Source organism: Alligator mississippiensis, chromosome 1 (assembly GCF_030867095.1).
Source record: "Alligator mississippiensis isolate rAllMis1 chromosome 1, rAllMis1, whole genome shotgun sequence".
Lineage (NCBI taxonomy): Eukaryota > Metazoa > Chordata > Crocodylia > Alligatoridae > Alligator > Alligator mississippiensis.
Genome location: NC_081824.1, coordinates 15,720,250 through 15,746,111, shown reverse-complemented (window position 1 = coordinate 15,746,111; position 25,862 = coordinate 15,720,250). Strand labels below are relative to the sequence as shown.

The 25,862-nt window shown below is 46.0% G+C and overlaps 2 protein-coding genes across 20 annotated transcripts in view; one reads left to right on the top strand and one right to left on the bottom strand.

Moving 5' to 3' along the window:
• Window positions 1-25,862, top strand: part of FAM228B (family with sequence similarity 228 member B) — a 42,584-nt gene that overhangs the window by 14,767 nt on the left and 1,955 nt on the right. For 5 of the 10 annotated variants that reach the window (XM_019481291.2, XM_014601612.3, XM_019481284.2 and 2 more), the window contains 4 exons: window positions 4,951-5,028; window positions 8,126-8,213; window positions 8,326-8,470; window positions 9,351-9,785. In XM_019481291.2, coding sequence (XP_019336836.1) covers window positions 4,951-5,028; window positions 8,126-8,213; window positions 8,326-8,470; window positions 9,351-9,702 — 663 coding nt within the window. In that variant the 3' untranslated portion in view covers window positions 9,703-9,785. Of the gene's footprint in view, window positions 1-4,950; window positions 5,029-8,125; window positions 8,214-8,325; window positions 8,471-9,350; window positions 9,786-10,134; window positions 11,018-11,699; window positions 11,817-25,862 lie in introns of those variants that run through there. The other 5 variants (XM_019481307.2, XM_019481313.2, XM_019481297.2 and 2 more) reach the window with 5 other exon arrangements.
• The window catches only part of ITSN2 (intersectin 2), a 126,855-nt gene continuing 112,875 nt past the window's right edge, over window positions 11,883-25,862 (bottom strand). For all 10 annotated transcript variants that reach the window (XM_059729082.1, XM_059729078.1, XM_019481213.2 and 7 more), the window contains 11 exons: window positions 24,766-24,887; window positions 22,139-22,245; window positions 21,397-21,580; window positions 19,852-19,950; window positions 19,550-19,717; window positions 18,553-18,765; window positions 17,760-17,881; window positions 14,019-14,101; window positions 13,655-13,738; window positions 13,089-13,262; window positions 11,883-12,040 (listed from right to left, as the gene is read on the bottom strand). In XM_059729082.1, the coding sequence (XP_059585065.1) occupies window positions 11,883-12,040; window positions 13,089-13,262; window positions 13,655-13,738; window positions 14,019-14,101; window positions 17,760-17,881; window positions 18,553-18,765; window positions 19,550-19,717; window positions 19,852-19,950; window positions 21,397-21,580; window positions 22,139-22,245; window positions 24,766-24,887 (1,514 nt within the window). The remainder of the gene's footprint in view (window positions 12,041-13,088; window positions 13,263-13,654; window positions 13,739-14,018; window positions 14,102-17,759; window positions 17,882-18,552; window positions 18,766-19,549; window positions 19,718-19,851; window positions 19,951-21,396; window positions 21,581-22,138; window positions 22,246-24,765; window positions 24,888-25,862) is intronic.

Sequence of the window (25,862 nt, the reverse complement as noted above, 5' to 3'; positions counted from 1 at the left end):
GCCCCGAAACCATTTTTGTTGCCCTCTGCTGGACTCTCCAATTTGTCCATATCCTTTCTGTTGTGGGGGCCCAAAACTGGACACAGCACTCCAGATGTGGCCTCACCAGTGCTGAATAGAGGGGAATAATCACTTCCCTCGATCTGCTGGCAGCACTCCTACTAATGCAGCCCAGGATGCTGTTAACGTTCTTGGCAGCAAGGGCACATTGTCACTCGTCAAGCTTGTTGTCCACTGTAATCCCCAGGTCCCTTTCTGCAGAGCTGCTGCCCAGCCAGTCAGTCCCCAGCCTGTACCGGTGCATGGGATTGTTCTGTCCTAAGTGCAGGCTTTGCACTTGACCTTGTTGAACCTCATGAGATTTCTTTCAGCCCAATCCTCCAATTTGTCTAGGTTGCTCTGAATTCAAGTCTTACTCGCCAGCATATCTGCACCCACCAGCTTGGCGTCATCTGTGAACTTGCTGAGGGTGCACTCCATCCCACCTCCCAGATCATTAATGAAGATATTGAACAAAAAAATATTGTTTTTTTCCATGGTCAAAAAAAATTGTGAAAACAAAAAGCTGGCATTTTCCAAGAGGTGCCTTGAGCCTAGCACAGGGTACCTTAAGTCTAAAAAAGGTGAGAATAACTGCTTTAAACTGAAAAAATGAGCAGTAATCACTTTGCAGCAGTAATGATGGAGCGTGGTCCTGATGATATGTGCCATTCATTGTGCTGAGGTGACAGCTCCGTGTATGAGGTATGTACCTCAAACTGTACGTGCACCTGCTGTGGGTAGAACGTGAGCTTGCTGAAAGAGGTGCATTGAAACTTTTTTAAGATCTTGCACTTTTGAATGCACAATGGTTATGTGCACTGAGGAGGAGAGTACAGTCTTGGCTGCTCTCAGTCATCATGGCTTGCCAGCCTAACATGGAATTCAGTGTAGCGGTGGGGGCGTGCTGTGGCAGTGCAGGGTTGGAGGGGCACGGGAGGGGGCTGTACTCTCTAGTTCACAGCTATCTGACTGGCTTTCTGTTTGGGCGGTACAGCTGTGCCTACAGGGGCCAACTTGCATAGTTCCTGGTCACAGCAAAGAAATATGTATAGAGCTGGCTGAAATCACTAAAGTGAGATCACTAAAGATGAATATACCTCCTCTGCTCGTGCTTGTAGGGAGGCAGTTAGACAGGCCAAAGCTACCATGGAGCTGAGAATGGCAACCCAAGTAAAAGACAACAAGAAATTGTTTTTTAGATATATAGGGAGTAAAAGGAAGGCCCAGGGAGGAATAGGACCCCTGCTAAATGGGCAGAAACAATTGGTGACAGACAGGGGGGACAAGGCTGAACTCCTCAACGAGTTCTTTGCCTCAGTGTTCCTAAGTGAGGGACACGACAAGTCTCTCACTGGGGTTGTAGAGAGGCAGCAGCAAGGCGCCAGACTTCCATGCATAGATCCTAAAATGGTGCAGAGTCACTTGGAAGAACTGGATGCCTTTAAGTCGGCAGGCCCGGATGAGCTCCATCCGAGGGTGCTGAAGGCACTGGCCGACATCATTGCAGAGCCACTGGCGGGAATATTCGAACGCTCGTGGCGCACGGGCCAAGTCCCGGAGGACTGGAAAAGGGCTAATGTGGTCCCCATTGTCAAAAAGGGGAGGAAGGAGGACCCGGGCAACTATAGGCCAGTCAGTCTCACCTCCATCCTTGGTAAAGTCTTTGAAAAAATTATCAAGGCTCACATTTGTGAGAGCCCAGCAGGGCAAATTATGCTGAGGGGAAACCAGCACGGGTTCGTGGCAGGCAGATCGTGCCTGACCAATCTAGTCTCCTTCTATAACCAGGTTACGAAACGCCTGGACACAGGAGGAGGGGTGGATGTCGTATAGACTTCAGGAAGGCCTTCGATACGGTATCCCACCCCATACTGGTGAACAAGTTAAGAGGCTGTGATGTGGATGACTACACAGTCCGGTGGGTGGCGAATTGGCTAGAGGGCCGCACCCAGAGAGTCGTGGTGGATGGGTCGGTCTCGACCCGGAAGGGTGTGGGCAGTGGGGTCCCGCAGGGCTCGGTCCTTGGACCGATACTCTTTAATGTCTTCATCAGTGACTTGGACGAGGGAGTGAAATGTACTCTGTCCAAGTTTGCAGATGACACAAAGCTATGGGGAGATGTGGACACACCGGAGGGCAGGGAACAGCTGCAGGCAGACCTGGATAGGTTGGACAAGTGGGCAGAAAACAACAGGATGCAGTTCAACAAGGAGAAATGCAAAGTGCTGCACCTAGGGAGGAAAAATGTCCAGCACACCTACAGCCTAGGGAATGACCTGCTGGGTGGCACAGAGGTGGAAAGGGATCTTGGAGTCCTAGTGGACTCCAAGATGAACATGAGTCGGCAGTGTGACGAAGCCATCAGAAAAGCCAATGGCACTTTATCGTGCATCAGCAGATGCATGACGAACAGGTCCAAGGAGGTGATACTTCCCCTCTATCGGGCGCTGGTCAGACCACAGTTGGAGTACTGCGTGCAATTCTGGGTGCCACACTTCAAGAAGGATGCGGATAACCTGGAGAGAGTCCAGAGAAGGGCAACTCGTATGGTCAAGGGCTTGCAGACCAAGCCCTACGAGGAGAGACTAGAGAAACTGGACCTTTTCAGCCTCCGCAAGAGAAGGTTGAGAGGCGACCTTGTGGCTGCCTTTAAGTTCATCACGGGGGCACAGAAGGGAATTGGTGAGGTTTTATTCACCAAGGCGCCCCCGGGGGTTACAAGAAACAATGGCCACAAGCTAGCAGAGAGCAGATTTAGATTGGACATTAGGAAGAACTTCTTCACAGTTCGAGTGGCCAAGGTCTGGAATGGGCTCCCAAGGGAGGTGGTGCTCTCCCCTACCCTGGGGGTCTTCAAGAGGAGGTTAGATGAGTATCTAGCTGGGGTCATCTAGACCCAGCACTCTTTCCTGCTTATGCAGGGGGTCGGACTCGATGACCTATTGAGGTCCCTTCTGACCCTAACATCTATGAATCTATGGTCACAGCAAAGAAATATGTATAGAGCTGGCTGAAATGGCAGTAAAGTCCTGCAATAAAGGGCCCCTGTACAAGAAGCTCCCTCTGTGCTCCATGTACTCCAGAAGTTGCAAGCTGGATGCAGCAGGGCCTGGAGGCAAGGGAAGCTGGAGGCCAGTGATGGCCACTTAAATCCATTGGACTAAAGCCTGGCTATAAACTCCTGTCTCAGTAGCAAAGCAGCAGGTTGGCTGCATCTTGACAGGAATGGGAGCTGCTGTCTAGTTTTTCTAGCATTGCAGAAACTCAGGAGTCTTGACTGAGAGGGACCAAAAAGCCTCCTGGACATAAAAGCTTGTCCAACTACCCAAGACTCCCAGTTTCTCTGCCACTCCCTCCTTTTCCACATGCACATATACGCTAGAGCTTCTTCTGTTCTGGTTCACACCCACCCATCCACCTCCTTTTCACTAATGGCACTTCTCTCATTTTCTTCCTCCAAAAAATGTGCCAGATGCTAATATCTTTTTCTGATTTCAATTTTGTGTAAAGGGAAGCAAAGTGACTTGACTTGTGATCAACAGGAATTCAGACAAGAATTATAGATTTCATAGACATTAGGGCTGGACGGGACCTCAGAAGATCATCGAGTCCAGCCCCCTGCCCTGGGGGCAGGAAGTCAGCAGGGGTCATAGGATCCCAGCAAGATAAACATCCACATTTCTCTTGAAGGCGTTCTAAGTAAGTGCTTGAACCACCTCTGATGGCAGGCTATTCCAGACCTTGGGGGCTCGGACAATAAAGAAATTCTTCCTTATGTCCAGCCTGAAATGGTCTTGCAGGAGTTTATAACAGTTCGACCTCATCATCCTTTGGGGCACTCTGGTGAACAAAAGTTCCCCCAGATCCTGGTGGACATCCTTCACAAACTTATAGGCGGCCACCAGATCGCCCCTGAGCCTGTGCTTTCCCAGGCTGAAGAGTCCCATGGCTCTCAGCCTCTCTTCATAAGGTCTGTTTTCATGCCTGCTGATCATGCGCGTGGCTCTCCTCTGCACGCTCTCAAGCTTAGCAAGAACACGGACTTTCAAGTAGACAAGTTAGAAAGTCAAGCACTGAAAAGAGTTCAGCTGCGCTGCAAAACTCATTGAGACCACTTATGATAAATGTGTTTCTTGTAAGATGAATGGCATGAAGGGCACAATGAGTGCTTAATTGTGTTCTGCGATGCCTTGTAGAAAACTTGAGATGTTTAGAAAGGCTGACATTTTGGAATTGATTGAAACCTTTTTGATTGAAAACTGATTGAAAATGTTAATTTCTCTAAACCCAAACTCTTTGTGGAATGTTTGTCTTGAGGAAACTCAGAAAGTTCACTCAGGCCTACACTGCTCTGACCAGAAACCCCAGAAGTCAGTAACTTGGTAGAAAGGGCATTCTGTCTTACTTCTGAGTATTGATCTGATTGTGGCTGCCCACATCCTGGATGAAGACAGTGACTACTGGACTGTTGGCTGTTTTGGGGTTTCTTCATCTCTCTGATGTTCTGTCCTCTTTTGTGAACAATTTTGAAAGATCCTGGCTGCAATATGCAGTAAATGTCTAACTCAACATTGTTCACAAAATGGCATTTTTGTTTTCAGGTTGGTCCAAGTTACAATTAATTGACAAATTTTAGGCTTCCATAAAAGTTTCTTGCTTCTATAGTAAAGTAAACGCCCAAGTTAAGTTTATTAAAGGTAAATTCAAATAAAAAGTTAAATTGCCCATGGGTCTTCAAATATGCATCATATTTGAAGGTGGTATGTGAACCAAGAAGATTGGCAACCACTAATACCAACTTTATAAATGTTCATATAATCTGTGTTGTCGAGGCCTCAGCATAACTGCACTGCAGCATGTCTAGGTGCCATACCAGCCACGACCTGTGTCACTTTGTTTTCCCAACAGGGCAATGTCGTTTTTGAAGATTATGATGCTTCGGAGTATGATCCATTCTTCCTGAAAACACATACCAACTACTGGAAGGTAGGATGGGTGCTTGCTCTTTGGATTTTAGCTGCACTGTTTGATCAAGACTGGGGAAACCTGTACCCGTTGAAATATTGATCTTAGGATAGGTGGTAGCATAGGTGGTGGTATTTAGGAGAGCAAGTTTCATGAACAGTAGTTTTACAAAACTGGGTTGTGATCCTGCTGCCACTGAAATCCATAGGGATTTGAAAATGGACTTGCTGGAGACAGGTTGGTGTCCTATCAGCCTTAAATTCAGTTTTGGTTGGACTTGGCCAACTGGAGAGTTCAGATAGTTGAGAAGAATTTTTTCTTGCTTTATTCAAATTTATTCTAATTGTCTGGGAAAAATGTCCTGTGAGAAGGGTTTGGTGGGTCTCTCAGTAGGCAGGGTTTTGTAAGCAATATAGAATAGTATGTTTGTCTGGCTGCCTGGGTGAAGATACACTGTACAAGCATAGGAATTTAATAGGACAGTTGGCTCTTATCTGTAAAAACTTAGACTCTTCAGACCCAGATTGTGACTGTTAAAACTTTCAGCTGTTGCCTAACCTGGGGGTGCCTGAAGTCTAGTGGTTTTCTACATTTAAATTTCCAGACACCTTAAGTTCTCCTCTGTGCAAGCCCAGAAGCATCTCACTCTTCACAAATCTGTCTCACCTGAGGTGCTTAAGCCAGCGTGGGTGCTCTGAGCATACCTGCTCAGTGGACTTCACACCAAATGCAGTGGCAGTGAACACTTTCCGTCAAAATGCTGTATGTGGCAAACCACTGTTTGTTGGGGGGAGTCCTCAGAGCTCCAGGTTTCTCCCTCTCCCTGCTGTCCTGCTGCTAATCTACAAGGAACAGACTTAACATTAGTCCCCAGATGACTTCTCGTCCCTTCAAACCTTAGCTCTACCTGTCCTCAGATTAGATCTTGCAACTACAACAGAAAAACTCTGCTAGCTCCAAGACTCTCACCCTAGGTTTGTATAAAACTGTAGGCCCACTCTTCTGCAAGAGACAAGGCCTGAAGTTATTGATTGCTCTGAATAGCATAGACAAACAGTGAGGTAAATAAAATAGTAAAAAGATTTGTTATACAAGAGAGAAATTCCACAAGAAAAAGTAACCAAAGAATTTGAAGACAGGATACACAAACCAAATGGAAGAATCTCACCTGCTTTTCTGACCCTCAGAGACCTTTGTCAGTATTTCCAGAGACAAGACCAGATTCCCTGAGGACTCGATCAGGTCTGACTTCCCAACAGGCTTCCTAAATACCTTGAAGCCAGCTCCTCCCATTTTTACCTTTCCTCCCAGATCTCGGGGAGCAGGAGAGTTCGCCAGAACATTACTGTCTGCCTGGAGATCTGAAATTCCCTTGGCAAAGGAACAAACTTGCTTTTGTACAAGGCTAACACTTCTCATTCCTGGCTGCTTGATAGATGTCCCAATTCTGGATGTTCCTCCCAGAGACCGGTTGCCTCATTGTTTTGATAGTCCTTCTTTCTATGTGCTTGGGAGTCTGGGTTTTCTCTGTGAATGGCTCTTCTTTGGCATATACACACCACTGTTTGAGATTATCACCTTTTCAGTCATTTGTACCATTGTAGGCACCTTCCAGAGACTGGCCTCCTCTCTGCTTTGATAGGCCTGCAAGTGTCCTCCCAGCCATTGTTTGACACCTAGCCAAGCCAATGGACTCACTGCCCATCTTTTGCTAGAGTCATCTTACCAAATTACAGAATGCTTTTACACCAAACCACACCCTATAAACAAAAACTGCTCATAGCTTCTCATTAACTGCCAAATGTGACAGGGGTAATTGAATTTAGATAAAATGCATGACATATGGGGACTCCTCCAAATCATTCCTGAGAGTGCCCCTTTTCCTATCATAGCTCAAAACACTCAATGTAGGACACCATCATTCAATACCCTCCTTAACTTAAGGGCACTCAAACCCACGTGTCACTTCATGGAGGCCTGCTCTCGACCTCAGCCAACAGGCTGCTACAGCACAGGGATGAGTCGAAGCTGTCCCCTCTTACATGGAGAGCTTGACTGCAATTTAGAGGTTAAGGATTACTCCTTGGCACTAGTCCTTGCACTAGGCAAGTCAGATGAAGAGAGCTCGAGAGAGATAGACGCGTTTAGTTTGCTGAAAAAGCAACTGGGGGGAGAAGCAGCAGTCATCAAATAGGCTGCCATAAAGAGGAGGGAGAGCAAGTTTTCTCTCTTGCAACAGAAGTATTTTATATTTATGTCCCATCCTATCCAAAAGCCTCAGAGCAGCTGTTACGTATATCACAACAACAACATGCACACATACACTCTACAAGTTTGAATTAAAAAACACATCTTTATTACAGCCACCTGGGTTGTTTTAAATAACACTTTGCAGGAAAAGGAAGAGAAGAGAGGTGGGGGTAAACTGGGAGGAGAATACAGGTGCCAGATTAGGATACCTTCCCCTGGTAGTAGAATAGGGACTGTTCTTAATTATACTTTCCTGTAACCAGAAGAGATTTTGATTTAATTTCAAAGATAGACAACGGTTGTACATTGAGATTTATTCCCTCTGAAATACTTCCCCCATTCTTAATGAAAAGATATTAACAGGAGACTGTAAGCCTCCACCAGAAACATGCCTGTGTCAAGTGGAGATTACTTTATGGCTACAAGCCATGGACATAGTAGTGGGATACTGGCTACTAAAGCAACATCCATTGTGTCTCGGGCAGACTGGAGCTTAACACCAACTGTAGGTGTGGTGCAGATGTGCATTACACTTGCTACGGGGGAGTTATGAACCTTCCATGAGGGCAAGGAATGAGACCGGTGCTTAGAGCAGGTGAGTGACGGTGGGGCATCCAGGCCAAGTTCCTGATCTTGCTACAGCATTACTGTGTCACTTGTGGCTTCATTTGGGAGCTGGGGAGCTCAGCACCTCTGAAACTCGGGCCTGTCACCTCAGTGGGTCTGAGTTTCCCATCCACAAAAAGGACAAAAGACACTTTCCTATTCACAGCGGTACTTTGAGGGATAATTTTTGTCAGACTGCCCCTCACCATTGAAAGGAAATGTTTGTTGGTACAAAAGTATGAACTGCCTGCCTCCATTACAGGTTTCAACTCCACCTTTCAAGGATCCCCTGTTAAAGGAGGTGCAAGGAAAGTCCCTTGAGAAAGGGATTATCCAGCAGTGTGAGACAGGTATTGAATGTCATCCCCATTTATTTTGCTAAAGAAGTCCATGCCCAGAAACAGCCCAGCCACCTAGTGCTGGTGCTTCTGTTCACACAAGTTACTCTTTCACTGCCTGCAGGAAGAATATATTCTGCCAAGGAAATGAATGAACTACATAAGGCAAAGCTGCCGCCACTTCCGTTGGGTCGGCAACGTTGGGATGCAGTTGAGTGGCTGAAAATAGCCCCAGGATACATCGACAGCGAAGTTCATCAGAGAAAGAGGTAACGTCTAACTAAGCAGCTGATCAGTTGGCAACAGAACTACCATGATGGAGCTTGCCTATCAAAGTGCCTGAGGGCAAACTCAGTGTTATCAACCTAGCATGTTATGTAGAGTCCCCTTAACCCCCACCTGAAAACTTTACCCCATTAATAAGCACAGAATGACTGAAAGCAGCTCAGAAATGGGGGGTCTTGTTACTATTGCTGGTTTCCATCTGATGGAGAACAAAAGGCATCTGATTCCCAGATGCTCATTTGCCTTTTATGCTGGAACTATGGATCCCTGTCATTGCCTGTTCATTAGAGCTCTTAAGGAAGCCCCTGCCCTGTGTGCACCATCAGCAAAGAGGGAGGAGGTACTTGGAGTCTTTCTTGCATAGAGCTGCAGAACCCCCTGCCTCCCATAGCTTCTCTGGGGTGCCTCCTTTGGTAGAGGTTGGCACACAGGCTCCTGCCTGTACCTTAGCTGGCCTGGTTGTCTTGTGCTCTGCTTGCTTTTCATTTTCTATTTTTCTTGCTTCACTTGGACTGCGTTCGCTGCTCTGACTCCTTCATCCTGCTTTGTCCCCATAGCCCTGTTGTGTGGGAGGTGTTGGGGAGCTGTTGTGGCTATTTAGCTACTGCTAGGGCTCCCTTATCTCTTGATGTGGAGGCCAGCTGGAGCAGTCCTGTGCTGCTCACCCCATGGGTCTGACCCAGTGGCTGTCATAGCGCCAAGGCCCTATTGCTCTCAAAGACTAAGAGAATATGGGTCTTAGCAAAGCTATTGTTTTCTTGTGAAGACAGACACTTGTCTGAGTGACCCTGTCTGGTAAGGCATGGCTGGGCTGTATATGAGAGACTCAACATCTCTCTCCCATCTGATTTACTTCTGTTAAAGGAGAAGAATGACCAGAAACCAAAACAAAGGCACCCTGGACTTCAAGGCCTGGTCCGACACCGCCTGCCTTCCCATCCTTTGGAAAGAGGGGATGCATATCCACCAGGTCAGGTTTGGGACATACATGCTGGACCTTCTGCCCAAGCAAGTGACAATGGGGCAGTCAGTTGGGCAAACCATAATAAAGTGGGCTTCCAAAGGATGCCTTTCTCAAGTGCTGACTGCACAGCAGTATGGAGAAGTGCAGGACGCCATGGCTGGGCAGTCAATCACTCAGTGGGACAGAGATAAAACTGTAGGAGTTTGTTTAGAAATGCTACTCTCTAGACAGGGGAAAGTACTCAGACACTAGAGCTTATTCCAATGCTGTGTAAGAGCTGCCTTGAAAAATGTCAGAATTCTAAGATGGAAATGACAAATAAAGCCTCATCCTCCTGTTTTGTACCTGATCTTCACTAATACCTGGGGCAACCTCCTTACTCAGAAAGGGAGGAGGGCAGGAAAAGCAGTCTGCCAGTCTGAACGTCAAACTGGAGACAATCCATAGTCATGGAGCCAGGCATGAGTTACTGCAGGGATCAAGAAGTGAAGTGAAAACATACAGGCCTCTGGGCTGGACTCTATACAGCCTTGAGGCAGAACAAGAGTCCCACTCCACACAGCTGCTTGTGCAGTGACCTAGAAGTAGGGAAGATGAATCTGCTGTGGGAGGCATAGCTTCTTCAGACACTTATTCTCTAGCAATGTTTGGTCCAATATTTACTTCTCTATTAAAACATCCTAGGTGAAAACAGACTTCTGTTTGATGCAGCAGAAATTAAGTTCATATCATCATGGCAACTTCAAGATGTATGAAGATTTGTTTGAAATGTATGAAGTGCACAAGCAGAGAGGGATTTGAGCTTAGGGACCGATTTAACACCTTGACAGCTGGAAGCACTGAGGTGTGGAGAACGTAGTTCTGGAAGACCAATGCTAACAGCCCCTGCACTATCAACTTCTCCTAGTAGCCCAGAAGTTAAACACAGTCTATACTTTAAAATAGTGATTGGGATCCTGCACCATGTGTGTTTGGGATGTAGCAAGGTCAGAAGGAGAGAGGTTAGGCAATCACACACTTGCTCATCTCTCACAAAGTGCTGCCATCTTAAGATGTGTGAAATGTGTTTTCAGTCAGTTGAATAGACACTGCCTTTCCACAGCACTAAGATTCACCTTTGTTTATTCAGGATCAGAAATACCAAACCACAGAAAGCTGTCAAAAGTAACCAAGGGGCTGAGTCAAACCATCAAGGAAGCACAACAGGCTTGATATTCTTTTGGATGTCATTAGGTATCGCAGCACCCATGGGATGGAGACCAGTGCGCTTCTCATTTGGAACTGCGCACAGGGCTTCATGTCAGCAAGACAAATGACGGTAGCAGTAAGATGGTTCAGATTTATCAAACACGTCAGAAATAAACCCCATCTACTCTTCCTGATGTTGGTGCCAGGATGAAGATTTTGCTTGCAAGAGGTTTCCTTTCTACCTGATCCCACTGCACAAGCAGTTCCCAGAGCAGACACAACTAACAGCTTAATAGACTCACTTTGAATTTAGTCCCTGTAATTTTACTCCCCGTTATTTCACATTCACCTGTACAATAAAATAGACTTTAAAAATCAATATGTATCAGTAAACATCTGTAGACAAATTACATTAATATTTTACTCTCTTTACATTAATATTTTACACATTGGCAATGACAAAGCTTACAGGTGCAGCCTACTGAGACCTGCAGAACTGAGGCCATTTACACAAATAATTTATACTTAGGAAAGCTAAAACTTGAAAAATATTTTGTCTGCATTACTGCAGGTCACAGTATTTAAAATAAATCTTTTTTCTCTAGTTTCCTCTTTTAACCGCATTGTCTCAGCAGAGAACGATTAACAAAACTGACCAGGAAGAAAAATCAAGTTGCAGTTTCCTATTCAGTGCAGAACTGAGTCAAGTAAAGAACTGCACTTGATTTCTTCTTATATACAGTATTTTTGAGGCTCCTTAAGTGCTAAGGCTTCATCATTCAAGCTCTAAAACTAACATCCTGAGACGGGCAGATTCCAGTGGATATCACTTTTCAGATGGAATGATTCTAGCTTTCCACTAAAACATTCCTCAGTCTTTATGTTAGACTAAGTGGTGACATGCTAGACATATGCCGTGATGCCAAATGCCCACTTAATACTCCATATGGCCCTGAAAATGGAAACATTGGCATCTGTATAACAGCACAGATTTCAATATTAGTCAATAAAAAGGCACTGGCTAAAATATCTTCTGTACAGTAACACCTGTGTTTGCATAGATCCCCAGCAACTTAGAATGCAGCAAAGAAATCCTGAACAAGAGGAAACAAGGAGGAAAGACGATGCAGCAAGAACTCTTGGTCAGTAGCCAGCCTTGGATGAACAATGGTTTGTAAAATGCACTCAGACTGACCACCGAGCTGTCGGCTTCACTTGTCCTTTCTCTGATGAAACATGTTTCCTTAAAGAAGTGTCTTCTGGTCAAAGAGCTGCAGGTCAAAGCGGACCCAGACTTCCCCAGTTGGGACCTCGTGCAGCAGCAAGTGTTTCGTTGAAGGTCCCTTGCTCTCCTGTTCTGTTCTGATTTTTGCCACTGGAATTTCAGTGCGACCCAAAAAATCTGTCAAACAAGTGTAAACAACCAAGCAGCAGCATTAAACAATCCAGCTTTGATTAGAAAAACAGAACAAAGTTTGTCGGGCATGGGATCAGAATGGCTCAATAGACCTGTATATAATGAGAAAGGGATTCCTAATAGAGTTGGAGTGGAAAAGGCTCTGGAGTGGCATCATGAAGTCTCTGCAGTGCTTTGGATGCCAAAGGCAGTTTTCTTGGTGCCCCATAGCTGTGACTGTTTCTCACAGTAGAGGAAACAGTTGTTCCTAATAGCATTTTACAGTGTAAGGCTTAAATGTGTCAGCTGCAGTGGTCTCAGGAAGTGAGAACACAGCAAAGAATAAATGTGGTAGATGTGAGGTCAGCACCCTTGAAGCTGAACTCCCTAATGCACATGAGGCTGATTTAGACTCTTTGCTGTACTCCTGAACAGGTCTCGCTGCTGTTCAGACACCATACCTACCCTGCCTGCATAGATCAAAGGGGCTTTTTACAAGTTAGGAGCTAAAAGCACAGAATTAAAACATGCTACAAAGGAAACTGCTCTTCTAGCATGCCTCTGGTCTAAGGATCATAATGTGCTTTACAAACACCACTTCCATTCCACTAAAGTCCCTGTCAAATGAAAACGATTACCTTTATCTTAGACATGGATGGGCAGAAAAATAATTTGTTCAAATCTCAAGTCAACCATAGAGCCCGGCCCAGGATTTAGTTAACTTTAGTTCAGGCACTTGTAATTAGGTTTATATATTCCATTTCCTCTATGACAAATAATGAACCTAAACAATAATTCCTACTGGACCATTTACAGTTCTCTTCAGCAAGGACACAGGCTTCATTCTGGCTACTTCATTTACATGCTTGTGCTGGTACACATTGACAACATGGTTTTACTTTAAACAGCCACAACTTGGTATTGGGAAGTCCTGTGTTGCGATTTCCATATCCACTATGCTTAGCTTATAAATAAGTGTTTCCAAGGGCCAGCCCAGCAAACATTCACAGACTTAGAGAAGCTCTCACATCCCAAAATAAAGGTCCAGACTTACCATCAGGTGAGAACTGATCCCTGTCAAACATGGTGATGCACAGGACGTCCTGGTACAGGTCCTTAATGAAGAACTGGCAGTTAAAGTTCCATTTGGGGTTCAAAGTGTCCTGCAGCGTCCGAGTGGTATAGCTTTGAGACCCCATGCTGATCTCACAATACGGATTGCTCTTCCCTGAATAAAGAACAAGCAGTGAAATGCTGTCCCCTGCACAGATCTCGTAATGAAGTGCTAGGAAACGGGCGTGCCAGACCTCTGCTCAGCCCCTTCTGTTCTTCAGCTGACTCTCCGAACCAGAGTTCCTTCCCCAGATCCCGGCTTTACTCCAGCTGCCAGCTCAAGACAAAAGCCTTTCCCAGCTTGAACAGCTACTTGCCATACAGAAAGCCTGGATCATACAACAACTCTGTGGAGCAGTGCAGAGATGTTCCCCTCACTGCACCTTTGAGAGCCACCTAAAGGCTAATTCATTCAGAGGCAGCAATTGAAATCTGCACTGGCCCCTGACTCCTTGAATTCTTAGCCCTTCTCTCTGAACGGGTGGGTGTCCATCCCTAGGTCATTACCGTTGGGTTTACAGGCTTTTAGTTCTGTTGCTTCAATCACGTGCACCATCAAGCGTCCTATTCCAGAGGTCTTCTGGGAGCGGGCTGGAAAAGGAGACGTCTGAATTAATAAAACGGGTTTGAGTCTAAAACTAAAGCCAGTAATGACAGTAAGTTCATTTGTCCAATGTGGAACAGGCAGTGTAGTCAGAAGGTGTGTAGGGGCCACACAACAGCCCTGACTTGCCTCAAGCCGAGCCTGGCTCAGCCAGGAGGGGGCCTTCTGCTCAAACAGCCTTCTGACTATGGCTTACTGCCATATCCTCAAGAAAAGGCTGTCACATGCCTGCAGGCAGCAGACCTCTGCATGTGCCACACTGAGTACCTTGATACGCCTTCTCCCGCTTCTTTTTCTCTGTCTCGATGTAATGCTCCGATGCAGCTTTGATTTTCTGGACCCAGGCAGTCCTGCAAAGATTAAACCCTGCAGAATTACTTCGGAGCTACAAAACTTGCAGTTAGTTCAATGCCACTTAACCAACCTCTGTTTCTAATTCAAGACTCACATGTCTTGGTCCCTTCTTTCTGAGTTACCCTTAGGGCTCCTTAACCATTAGGCTCCCATCCTCATCTCCTCACTGACATCCAATCCCACAAGGCTCTGGCTTCTCTGTGAATCACTTCTGTAAGGGCCTTTCTCCCCTTCTGTAGGGCTGATCGCTCCCCAGTAGACAAGGCCACTGGGAGCTGGGTGAAAATGGTGGGGTGGCAGTCTTTGAAGTAGGGGGATGCCTACCACCTTTTCCTACCACAGGAAAAGATTCAAGTAACGATCTACTTGCTCCACTCATGGGGCAGTCTCCCAACCCCCACGCCCCATTTTGCATGCTTGCCCTGCCCCTGGCATGTAGCTGGATTAGGGCTACGCGGGGTGAACTTCACACAGTCTGAGAACGTTTCAAACCATTTCATGGAGAAAAACATTTTATTTATACACTGTTCATTGCATTTGTGTAGAAAGAGTCTGTTCTATTTAAATCTGCTTGCTCCTCAGAAGATGAATATGTTTTGTAACACGTCGGTGTGATCAGACGGGAGGCATCAGGAATAGGACACACTCTAAAAAAGAAGGCTGGCATATGTGGGTGGTCTATACATGAGTCTCACACCCCACTACTAACAGTACATCATGAGGTTAGAAGAAAAGTTAGGCAATGCCAGAATCAGGGTTACCTGCACCACTCTAATATAACTGGTGCATGATTAAATCTTGCTCCGAAAACAGAAAGATGCTTTTCCTTGGGTTTTCTATGGTGCTTCTTGCTCTGGCATCTACTTGCTTCAAAAGCATTAAGAAATCTATCTTCACAACCCCCAAGGGAGCCTGCAGGGGTATTACCTTAGGTGTACAGGGAGCTGAGGCACAGAGATTATGGCAAAATGTTTCTGTGCCCAATTTGAGACATTTGGGATCTGATTTTTCAGGGTACTCTACATCATATCACCCTTTCTGTGTTCAAAGCTCAGCTCCCAGTGTTGTCAGGAGCAGATGAGTGTGTGCAGCACTTCTGCAAATCATCCTGTAGCATCTTGTGTGTGGGACAGAGAAAATAAAGAACATGTGGTTGGTCACTCTGTGCGGAAAGTGACTGAAGTGACATGCCCAGCACCACATATAAACTCTCCAGTAAGGGCAGAGCTGGAAGCCTGTTCTTCACAGCAGCATTAAACTACCTTAACCATGGGAACGTCCTGTAATCCTGTTCATCATTCATTATACACTTGCTGCATTCTGCAACAAATGGGGCTGCGTCCTACAGCCATTGGAACACAGACCTAGAGGGGATCCAGGGTCAGTAAATTCAGGTCCATACAAAGAGCACCTCCTACAGCAACCTCCTTTACTGCACAAGCCCGATACATCCTAAAGCAAGTCCCATCGTGGTCTCCACACAAAACAGGCACTGAATGGGCACAGACAGACTTAAACTGTTCTACGAATGTCAACGACTGGGAGCCGGCTCACAACTGTTCCACACACGTTTGAAGTAGAAAAGCCACCTTTTAGGCATTGCAGTGCTGTTGAATCATCCCCAGGGGGTGGTAGTGAACACTCACCCCAGAATGCCTTGCCTGGCAGGTGCTCTGAGTTTCCCCAGAACTCCCTGACGGGGGGAGGATGACCTGGATTAGCTGGACCGTGGTCAGCGCAGGCAGTAAATGTTTGGGCAGTAGAGTTCTGGCTGTGTGCCAGAGCAGCCAGGTTGCCCTGTGGGGGACGGGGAGGGTGGGGAAGAGGTGAGGAGCAAGGCAGTGTGGGATGCCTGGAGGACCGACCAGACATTAGTCACAGAAAGCTCAGTGTCTGCACATAAGACTGAACTGGGTCACAGAGGACTGGTTCAAAATAACTCTTGCTTGTCCAGGTATGCCTTTGAAACATTCCAGGAAGTTTAAACCATTCAAAACTGGTCTAGACATGTAAGACTTGAACCACATTTGAAATGGTCTAAGTGTTACATCCGTCTGCACCTGATGTCATTACAGGCTGCATCATCAAGGGTTCACACAAAGTTTTGGGAAATGAAGGTTTAAGGCTGCACAAACACCTTTCAGGATGGCACTTTTAAGCTTCTGAGTATCTCTGATTTTGCTTCAATAATGTTCTTTTAACAATACTTTCCGTGTGCTTCCCTATGATTTTAAATGATCAAACTGAAAAATCTGAGAAATTCTATCATGCGGCAGCCTATTAGATGCATGCAGATCTCAGCCAATGAAGTAACTGTATGAGGGTCACAGAGTCAGATGAGAAAGGCAGAAGGAAGGACTGTGATCTTCTTGTCTGAGTCCTTATATAACTCATGCCTTGGGCTCTCTCTGAATTGTCATCCTCCATGTGGACCAGAAATAGAAGTGATGAGACATACTTTGTCAATGGCTGCTATAGATAACAGATCTGATGCCAGAGACCTGAAGAAAAGCATCTTGCATTTGAAAGCTTGTCTAACTCTACCCCACCTATGCAATTGGTCCAATAAAAGAGATCACCCTAAGAAATCCTTGTCTTGTAGATAGCAGCAGCAGAGGAATAGTTAAAGTTCCAGTTCCACTTATGGAGGGGAGCATATTTGGTGGAACATAGTTTTCAAATGACTTAATCCTGATTTACACCAGTTTAATGAGGAAAATCAGACTCAGAGCCCTGACAGCTGAGAAAATTATTAACAACTCTATTGTACGGTTTCAGGACAGAATGAAATTCTGCTCTTTACAGACAAATCCATCTAGCTCTAGACAGATTCACGTCTGTGCCAGGCCCAACACAACACTCCCTGCAGGTTAAATCCAATGTCAGTTCCAGTCAGTGGAATGGACCTGTGGGTCTGAAGTCAGTTCCACAGGTACAGTCACATTCCTGTGCAAGCCTGTAACCACTCTGCTGCCCTGAGGAGACGCAGAGACCCACTGGAATGTCCATTCTGAAGGATTTCCTTCCAGTGGGTAGGCCCTAAAAGTGAAATCTTAGGGCACAGACAGAAGTGACAAATTTTCCCTCGATCTTGCTGCAGAAAGCAATCTACAGTTGTGACTAAACACAAGTGCACAGCTGCAGACCACTTTAAAAGGGCCTGATACCACGAAAATCTGAATCCCCATTGCAGGAGGGTTCATATGAACACGCTCCAAAACAGAGTGTGTTCTGTAACTTGTGTCTGTGAAGCTCCCACACTGTCACTGTTCTCAGAATGAGAGGGCGGAAAGGGAGAGGTGGGAGTTTGGTCTGGGGTTTTTTCAGCAGGTGCCATCTTGTTCTTGGGGTTCCCCAGCTGCCCCACCCTCCAGCACCAGCTGGGGGAACCCCAAGAACAAGCTCCCTCTGCTCCCTTCTCCGCCTCATTCTGAAAACAGTTTCTGGGCTGGGAGAGGGAGTGGCAAGGCTATGGAGACCGGGCTGCAGGCTCGCAGCAAGCAGCTGGAATCCCCAGCTCCCAGACCCAACAGCAGACTTCTGTTGGGTCCAGGGGACTGTTACAACTCATAGCGCTTACTACAAAGTGCTATGAGTTGCAACAGGGAGTTGTTCTTCTGTCTGTGCCCTTAGAGCACCATTTCCTGGACTTACCTCTCATTAATGTTGTCTGTTTTTAGTGTGTATACTCTGTCGATGTGGGATATGTGGAAAACAGGTTCATCGCTGGAAGGGTCAGTTGGCAATTTCACAAGGACTTCGTTAAGGAAAACAGGCTGAAAGAAAGGCAGGAAAAGTAAATCTCACCACAATGATGTCACCAGGATAAACCCAACCCAAGCTATGATGTTTAAATACACTTGCTTCTCCCAGAAGAAAACAACAGGCTTCACCGCACACAAGATTAACAGTGAGGTCACTATTTAAAGCCTTGAGAAAAATCTTTCTAGGATAAAGAATTTGTAAGGTAGAGGAATAAAAACCTACACTGGCTATCTATGAAAACAGACTTATGAAAGGGGCAAAACTGTGTGTGCCAAGTGTCACTGTGAAGTCATGTGGATTTCAAGTTAGGCTTCCAAGTCACTATTTAGGCAAGTCCCATTCTCTTCAAAATCAGGTGAGATTTTTAGGACTCACACAGTGAAATCAGGAGCCTCCTTGAAGGCCCATCTTGACCACTGAGCACCATCTAGTAACTATTGGTATTGCTGTCCTTTCAACATGAAGGGGAAGGAGGACTTCACCAACAGAAGTAGCAAGGGGGAGGAGGGGACTGTTCTCTTCGTGGTGCTCACATTACATGAATGAAGCTCTGCAGTCCACTGACAACACACCTCAGGCACAAAAGATAAGTGACAGTCTGTGCTGGATAACAACTATGATTTCTATCGAGAGATCAGGTCCCACGTTTTAAACACTGCTGACTGGCTTGTAATTCACTCACCATCTTGTACATTTTGAATTGAGAGTTGGATTTGGGGCTGAAGAGTTTATCCGACCCCGAGGAAACAAACTGCTTGACCATGTAGGTTAGAAGGAGGAAGTCGTTGAAGAGGAAGCCATACAGCTCCTTGCTGCTCTTTGCCTTGTAGAGCTTGCCGCTGTGCAGGAGCTTTCGTGGGCCCAGGCAGTTTGTGAGGGAGTTGAAAATCGGTTGCTAAGAGGGACAGACTCAGTAAGTTAAGTGGCAGCAGCAGTGAGGAATTATGTGCATTAGTTCCCACTTTGTCTTCACGGCGACTACAATTAATACTACTCCCATGCTTAATGCTTGCAAGAGTCCTGTACATTTCCACCAATGGCTAATGTCACATCTAGCAAGGCTGAATGAAGGTCAGACTTCTTTAATTTGGAGCAGTTTCAACCCTTCCCGATGGAAACCTTTAGTTTAAGGCTGGAAAGCCACAGACACGTCTGATTGAGTTACTAGCCAGTGTGTTTCCTGGAAACTGTCATTCTGTGCTCCAGAAAGTTGGCTTAAAAGCAATCTCTAGATCTCCAAAGGGATTTAGGTGCCTACTTCCTATTTACCATTGAGATCTGGTCCTGCACCCTTATGGTGTGATGTGAAGAAAAACCTCATAGCAACACCCGCCTCAGCCTGCAGCCAGCACGAGCAAAATTTCTGAACATAGCAAAGTGTTTCTGTTCACTGTTAAGTGAGTGTTAGCTCAGGAGCTTAATGGAACTCATTTAAAATGTCAGCAATTTCCCGCATGCAGACATATGAAACCAATCAGACGCAAGAGATCTGCCCAACTGGATGAGAGGCACCTCCCTTTGGGACTACTAGGGGTCAAGGGGTGGCACTTGGGGAACAGATCCTAGGTGGTAGAGCACTAACCTCTATATTCTTCTGGCCAGAGTAAATGACGTTCCAAAGGCTGTAAGGATCAGCTCTACACCCCCACCCACTGTCCTCCCCACCGAGCCACCCTTACCTCAGCAAGTCCTTCACATTGCACATGCGACTGTATCCACTCCAGTCTGTCGGAGTTCTCTTTCTCACGCACCCCTTCATTCACTTGAGAGCACAGCTCCTCAGCACGCTCCAGGGCCAGCTTCAGGTTGCTGTGATCGGGATGGTTTTCGGGGGTGTTCTCCAGAATCTGGGTGAGAAGAAGTAGAGATAAAGCACAAATGAGAACAGTGTCATGCATACTCCACTTAGAGAGAAAATCCTCGTTACGGACAAGGCTTTCTCTGTACTTTGAGGCAGAAGACTCAGGATGTCACTACTCACACTCTTGATGAGCAGGGGGTAGCGGGTTATTCTCTGCATGGGTTTCAGAAGGAAGCTGGACAGTGGCATCCCTTTACAGCGAGGGTCCGAGGCTAGTTTCTACGGTGTAACCCAGAGATGTAAGTGAGGTTGCATTGTGGATCAACGCATAAACAGAAACATTTGCACTGCTGCACTGAATGGCAACCAATGGAGCAGAGTTTCTAGCAAAGTGAAGAACCACAGGCCATTTCATTTAGAGAAAACAGGAGGGAATGGTAAAGCCAACATTCGACTGAAAGATGCTGGCATGGTAGGCCAAGAAGGCCATAAATAACCACCACAACACCAGAATCTTGTCATAAAAAGCTGCTTCCACTTTTCTTTTACTTAACACAGGGGTCTCTACATTTACAAGAAAGCTGAACGTTCAGGGCATCAGTTCTGGCATTCTTCCCCAGAGCGCTGTGGAAGCAGCTCCTCCCTCTCATTTGAGGATCACACCCACTTCCCGGTGACCTGTTTCCTTCTCATGGCGGTCTCACCCAATCCAACACAGCACAACCTAGCGACAGCTCGGTGCAGCCTGTTCACAGATTTTACAAGCTACATGGGGTGTTTATGACAAGGCTTGCATCCTGAATCAATACACTGGCCTCTCTTGGTAGAATGCACTTGAAAAATGGGCAGACGGAGGTACTGAAGCTCTAAAAGTGCAGCAAAGATGCTGGAGGAATTTGAAGCCAAGAAATGGAAAACACAAGACCAATACGGAATAAAAGACCATGCTGTGCTGTGACTGCAAAGTGTGTACCCTGAGTGTCAGCACCAGCAGCATGTCAGACACAAGAGGACTCCTCAAAGGAAAGGAGAGGATGATCTGTGGGCTTGACTGGGTGCTAGTATGGGCCAGAAAGGAAATTTCTCCCTTTTGTGACTGCTATTGGCTTCTAGGTTTTTCACCTTCTTCTGAATCACTGGGACACTGGCCACAACTAATACTGTGGGGTTTTGGCAGTGGAGTGCTGATGTTGCTGCCAGTACTTAGAAAACTCAGAGGTTGCCAGCTACTGGACCTTGCTATTCCTCTCATGGTCCTACCAACACTAGATCTGGGGTCAGGTATTTTCCCCTTCTGTCGGACTGGCCAGGACAGTGGGGAGTTCTTCTGTAGTATGAAGCATGGCCCTTTCCTTAGGGTCTTCTGAGCATATATTAACCAATTACTTCTCTGTGATTGCTAGTGGCTTTCCCTGCTGTGTCCTCATTTCCCCTGCTTTTACCTGTAGCATGTGGGTGGTGTCAGTGTTATGGGCATTGTGTCTTGCAGGGTCTGAAGAAGTGCCTTGATGGATTTTTTGGGTAACTGGTTGCCTATGAATGCAGGACGCTGGACTCGGTGGCCCAGGAGGCCTCTTCCAGGCCCGTGTCCTTATGTATACAGGTGAACTTCTGGAGTGCTGTGTTTTCTGGTCATTCAGGCAATGGTAGGCCCTCCTTTTGAAAGGGTCCTGCCGTGAAATGAAAGGACGCCTGAGTTGAGAGGAAAGTTAGCAAATAGGATACCTTTAAAAAGTCTTTGAACTCCGTATCTTCATCTGTCCTCTGTTGCAGTAATGTTGCTCCACTGAGCTGACAGCTACAGAACCTAATGTAGGCTTGCATGTGAGAGAGCTCAGCTGGTAGGATGTCCCCAATCATCTGCACGGGCATTTTTTCTCCTCCTGTCTTCTTACGCACACGCAGGGCTCTGGATGGGGGACAACATGGCAGCCTGACTCAGCTGGCCATCCTGCAGTGGGCTCACCCAGGGGCCTCTGCAGTGCCACCCTCATGAAAATGGAATCCCACCACATCACTGAGTTTGTACAGGGAGAAACCTTCTCTTGCAGCACAGGAAGGGGCTGCGATGTCCCAACACCTAAAGAAATGCTGGTGCTGCCTGCTGCACCGACAGATGCACTGCACAGGAAGAGAGAGCTATGAACACATCAGAAACACTGGAAACGCTTCAAGGCTTCCATCTCCCTCCAGCCATTCCTGTCTGAATAGCATCCTCCTGCTTTATACAGATATACCAACAGGTTTGTCACAGCAAAAGCACTCTTTCTTTGGGAGACGCTTTGAATGCCCTTAGCTGCTCTGAATTCACATCCTACAGGATTAGTGAATGGGAAGTAATCAGCAAGAGCAGAAACACTTACCATCAAATCGATTTCTAGGGAGCAGAACGGGAGGATAAATTATGGGGAAATTATTGTGAGTGAGCGAGCTAGTATGCAGGAGGCACAAAGCTGGCAGTACTCACTTCAATAGCTTTGTATTTGACATGATGAGCTCCTTCCAGTTAACAAAGATCAGTCCCATTTCTCCTTCCGTGAGACAGCCTGATTCAGCCATGGGTTTCTGGAAAACCTACAGTCAAACAATAGGCAAGTGAGCAGCTTCAAATACAAAGAGAGCAGTACACGGCCAGTGCCTTTTCCGTTTCTAAATTATTAATGGTTTAGCAGCTACATGAGAGCACTCAGTACTCTGAGGTATCCATTCATGTGCTTTAATTGCACTGGACTTGCCTTGCAGGTTGACTTCAAAATGGAGAGAAATCAGCAATTTAGAATCCAGGGATGCTCAAACACTGCTCGTTTTATTTACCCATGTGCCTCACGCCTGCAACCATTTAAATCGGGTGTTTAATTCATGGCCCCTCCAGATGTGCAGGTAAAGGCATGATGGGGTCTGATGCAAGATCCACATAACTGTACTTCCTGCCATGTCACAAGCATGGCAGGAGGTGTGATTGTGGGATCAAGCATCAGATCCCATCATGCCTTATAGTTGGTGCAGGAGGTAGCCTGGGATGCCTCTGCACCAGCAAGTAGCAAGCTCCTGCTGCTGGGAGCCCCCTGGCTGATGGGACTTCCAGCCACAGGAGCATACTATGTGCCCCAGTGGCTGGGAGCCCTGTCAGCTGATCTGGGCTCCTAGCCATGGGATTGCACCATGAGCCTTAGGGCTCCCAGCCTCAGGAGTACATGGGGTTCCCAGCCACAGGAGTGCACCATCAGCTGTGGACTTCCAACCTTGGGGGTGCATGTTGCTGGGAACACTAGCAGCTGATCCAGGCTCCCAGTCACAGTGGGTCACATGGCCACACATTCAATTAGTGGCATGATTGAAACCAGCCACAAAGGTAATACATATTTTTGTGGAACGACTTTGTGGCTTAGTCCTTGTTTTATGATGCCATTCATTGCTTTAATGAGTGGCTGGGTTACAATTTGAGACATGATCTTTAAGTGCAATGTGTGGCAGGGACTCAAGTGTTTAAGTAGGATGCAGGGCAATACCTCCTTTCAGGAGCTTCAGCTCAACACCAGTGCTCATTCCCAGAGAGCAGCTCCCTTAGTTGGAGAGTCTGACTGGTTAGCTCAAGCTGTAGAAACTCTTGCTTTTATATCTGGAAGGTCCTAGTGTAACCAATGGTTAAGATGCGCCAGTAGGGTGGTAGCTAATACAAATCCACGTCTGGCGAGATAAAGTCGGTTTAGAGAAGACTGATAGGTGGTCCAGGGATGTTATTAAGCTGCAACTCACATTCTAACCCAGAATTGTCTCTAAACCCCTCTATTGTTAGGGCAAGCTGTCCTAGCTTCCTCATTGTAAGGTGGAGGCAATCCTTCCCTTTCCCTTGCTGATCAGGTTGTATGTGAGGCCTGGTAAATGTAAAGCACTTTGAGATGACAGGTGATGCAACAGTGCTAAATATTAACCCAGAGGGGACTTGAAGGGAAAAGTACATAAGAACCTAAAAGGTGCCAGACTGGGTCAGACCAATGGTCCATCTATCTAGCCCAGTAAAACATCTTCAACAGTAGCAGAAGTGGATGCTATTAGAGAAAGAGCACTGAATCGGGTATCTCTCGAGTGATCTATCCCCTATTTAATACCCTCTGTGGCATCTGCCATCATTGGTTTAGAGATGCCAAAGGAAACATCTCCAACCATTCTGTTCAATAGCCATTGATACATTTATTATACATGAATTTATATAGTCCATTTTTGAACCTGGCTATGCTAACTGCCTCCACCACCTCCTGTGGTAATGAATCCTACAAGTTAACTACGAGTTGCCTTAAAAAGTACTTTCTCTTGTTAGTTTTATACTTGTCACCTACTAATTTCAGTGGGTGCCCCCTAGTTCTAGTATTCTGGGACTTGATGAACAACAGTTCCCTTCACGATTCTGGACCCAGACCCTTCATGATTTTACAGACCTCTCGTATCTCCCCTCATCTTTCTCCTTTCCAAACTGAAAAGTCCTAGACTTTTTAGTCTCTAGTCATCAGTGAGAGAAAAGCAGGACCTGATAAAAAAAAATGAAATATCTTTTTGCATTGGTTACCACAATGGAAGTCCTGCCAGAGGAAAAGTGGTATTTTCTAGGGGAGGAAGATAAGTACTGAAACAGCAAAGTTATCCCAGAGCAAGCAACAGAATAACTGGTGTCAGTGACATTTGATAAGGCATCAGGGATGGAGTGGCCTCAACCCAGCACTCTATAAAGGTGGTGACAAAGGAGACCTTCAGGCAGTGTTATTTAGAAGATCATTATAGGCAATGAATGTCTTGGTGACAGACAGCAGCAATTCAATCAAACAGGTCTGATATGACAGACTTGGCAGCTTCACTTTAGATTACATGGCAATTCTCAATAATTGAAGAGTTTAGTGTCATGAGAAAATGAATTCTGCAATGATATTACTGATAATATCTGAGCCTGGCCTACTTTTAAACATGCACAGATTTACCTCCATATGGTAAATAACCCTTCCATAACTCAGTTATGCATCAAATGTTCTGGAAGAAGGGTCTGGCAGATGAAGTTTGTTTTGTGATTTTCCCAAACCATATTTTGTTCCAAGTCAGTCTCACCTCTAAGACCAGCTGAAGATCATCCATGTATCGCTCTTCTGTCTGGATGAACTCATGGATGTAGCCCTGTCTTTTCCTTTCCATTGGCTGCATAGTGTCAAGGCTTTGGAGATCAGCACACCCTACAAGAAAGAAAGAAACAAACACGTTAGGTCCAACTACAGTCATACAACCCGATCAATTAAATGAAACTACATCATGTATGGTAGCTGAGGATCCAATCTCTAAAATCTATGAAATGTTTTTTCCAAGTATTTATTCTTTGTTTGACCAAATATCTGATCATTCTCACTTGAGTGGTGTCACCTCCCTTCTCAGCAACATATATAGTATGGTATTGCATGATACAGGTCATCCTTCTTTGTACAGCATTACTCATTTTATTTTTGGAGGTTGAACCAGATGACCCTTGGAGGTCCCTTCCAACCCAATGATTCCCTGAATGCAGACTGTGGTCATTACAGCTTGATTTTCAAATGTGCTCAGTTCCCAGAATGCCAGTTGGAGTCAGAGGCAACTTCAGGTGATAACACACTTTTAAAATAAAATAAGGTACTCTTAAAATGATGGTACTTTTGCTGAAATAGTGACTGCCCTATATTAACTGAAACCTGAGCTATTCTCCTGTATTTAAAATAGGAAATACCATATTTACTCAAATACGAGATGAGGTTTTTCCCCCCAGCTGGCATGGGGAAAAAAGCCCATCATCTTATAATCACATACAAGGAAATCTCATTGAATACACTGTTTATCCAAACTAATCAACTCCCCTGGCAAAGATCCTCATTGATGGACAGGAGCTGGAGAGCGTTGGACACTTTGCAGCCATCTCTCAAAGAAGGCCAACGTCAACAAGGAGATCCGTATAGGATCTGATGTGCCAGCTCTGCCTTTAGAAGACTGTATCATCATGTGTTCAATAATCATGACATCAGGACTTGAGCAAAGCTCCTATTATATAAGGCTGTGGTAACCTCAACTCTTTTTTATGGCTGTGAAGCTTGGGTGACCTACAGGGACCACCTGAAAAGCCTGGAACACCTTCACCAGTGCTACCTGTGGAAGATCCTTTGCGGGAGGGTCATTGCAAAATG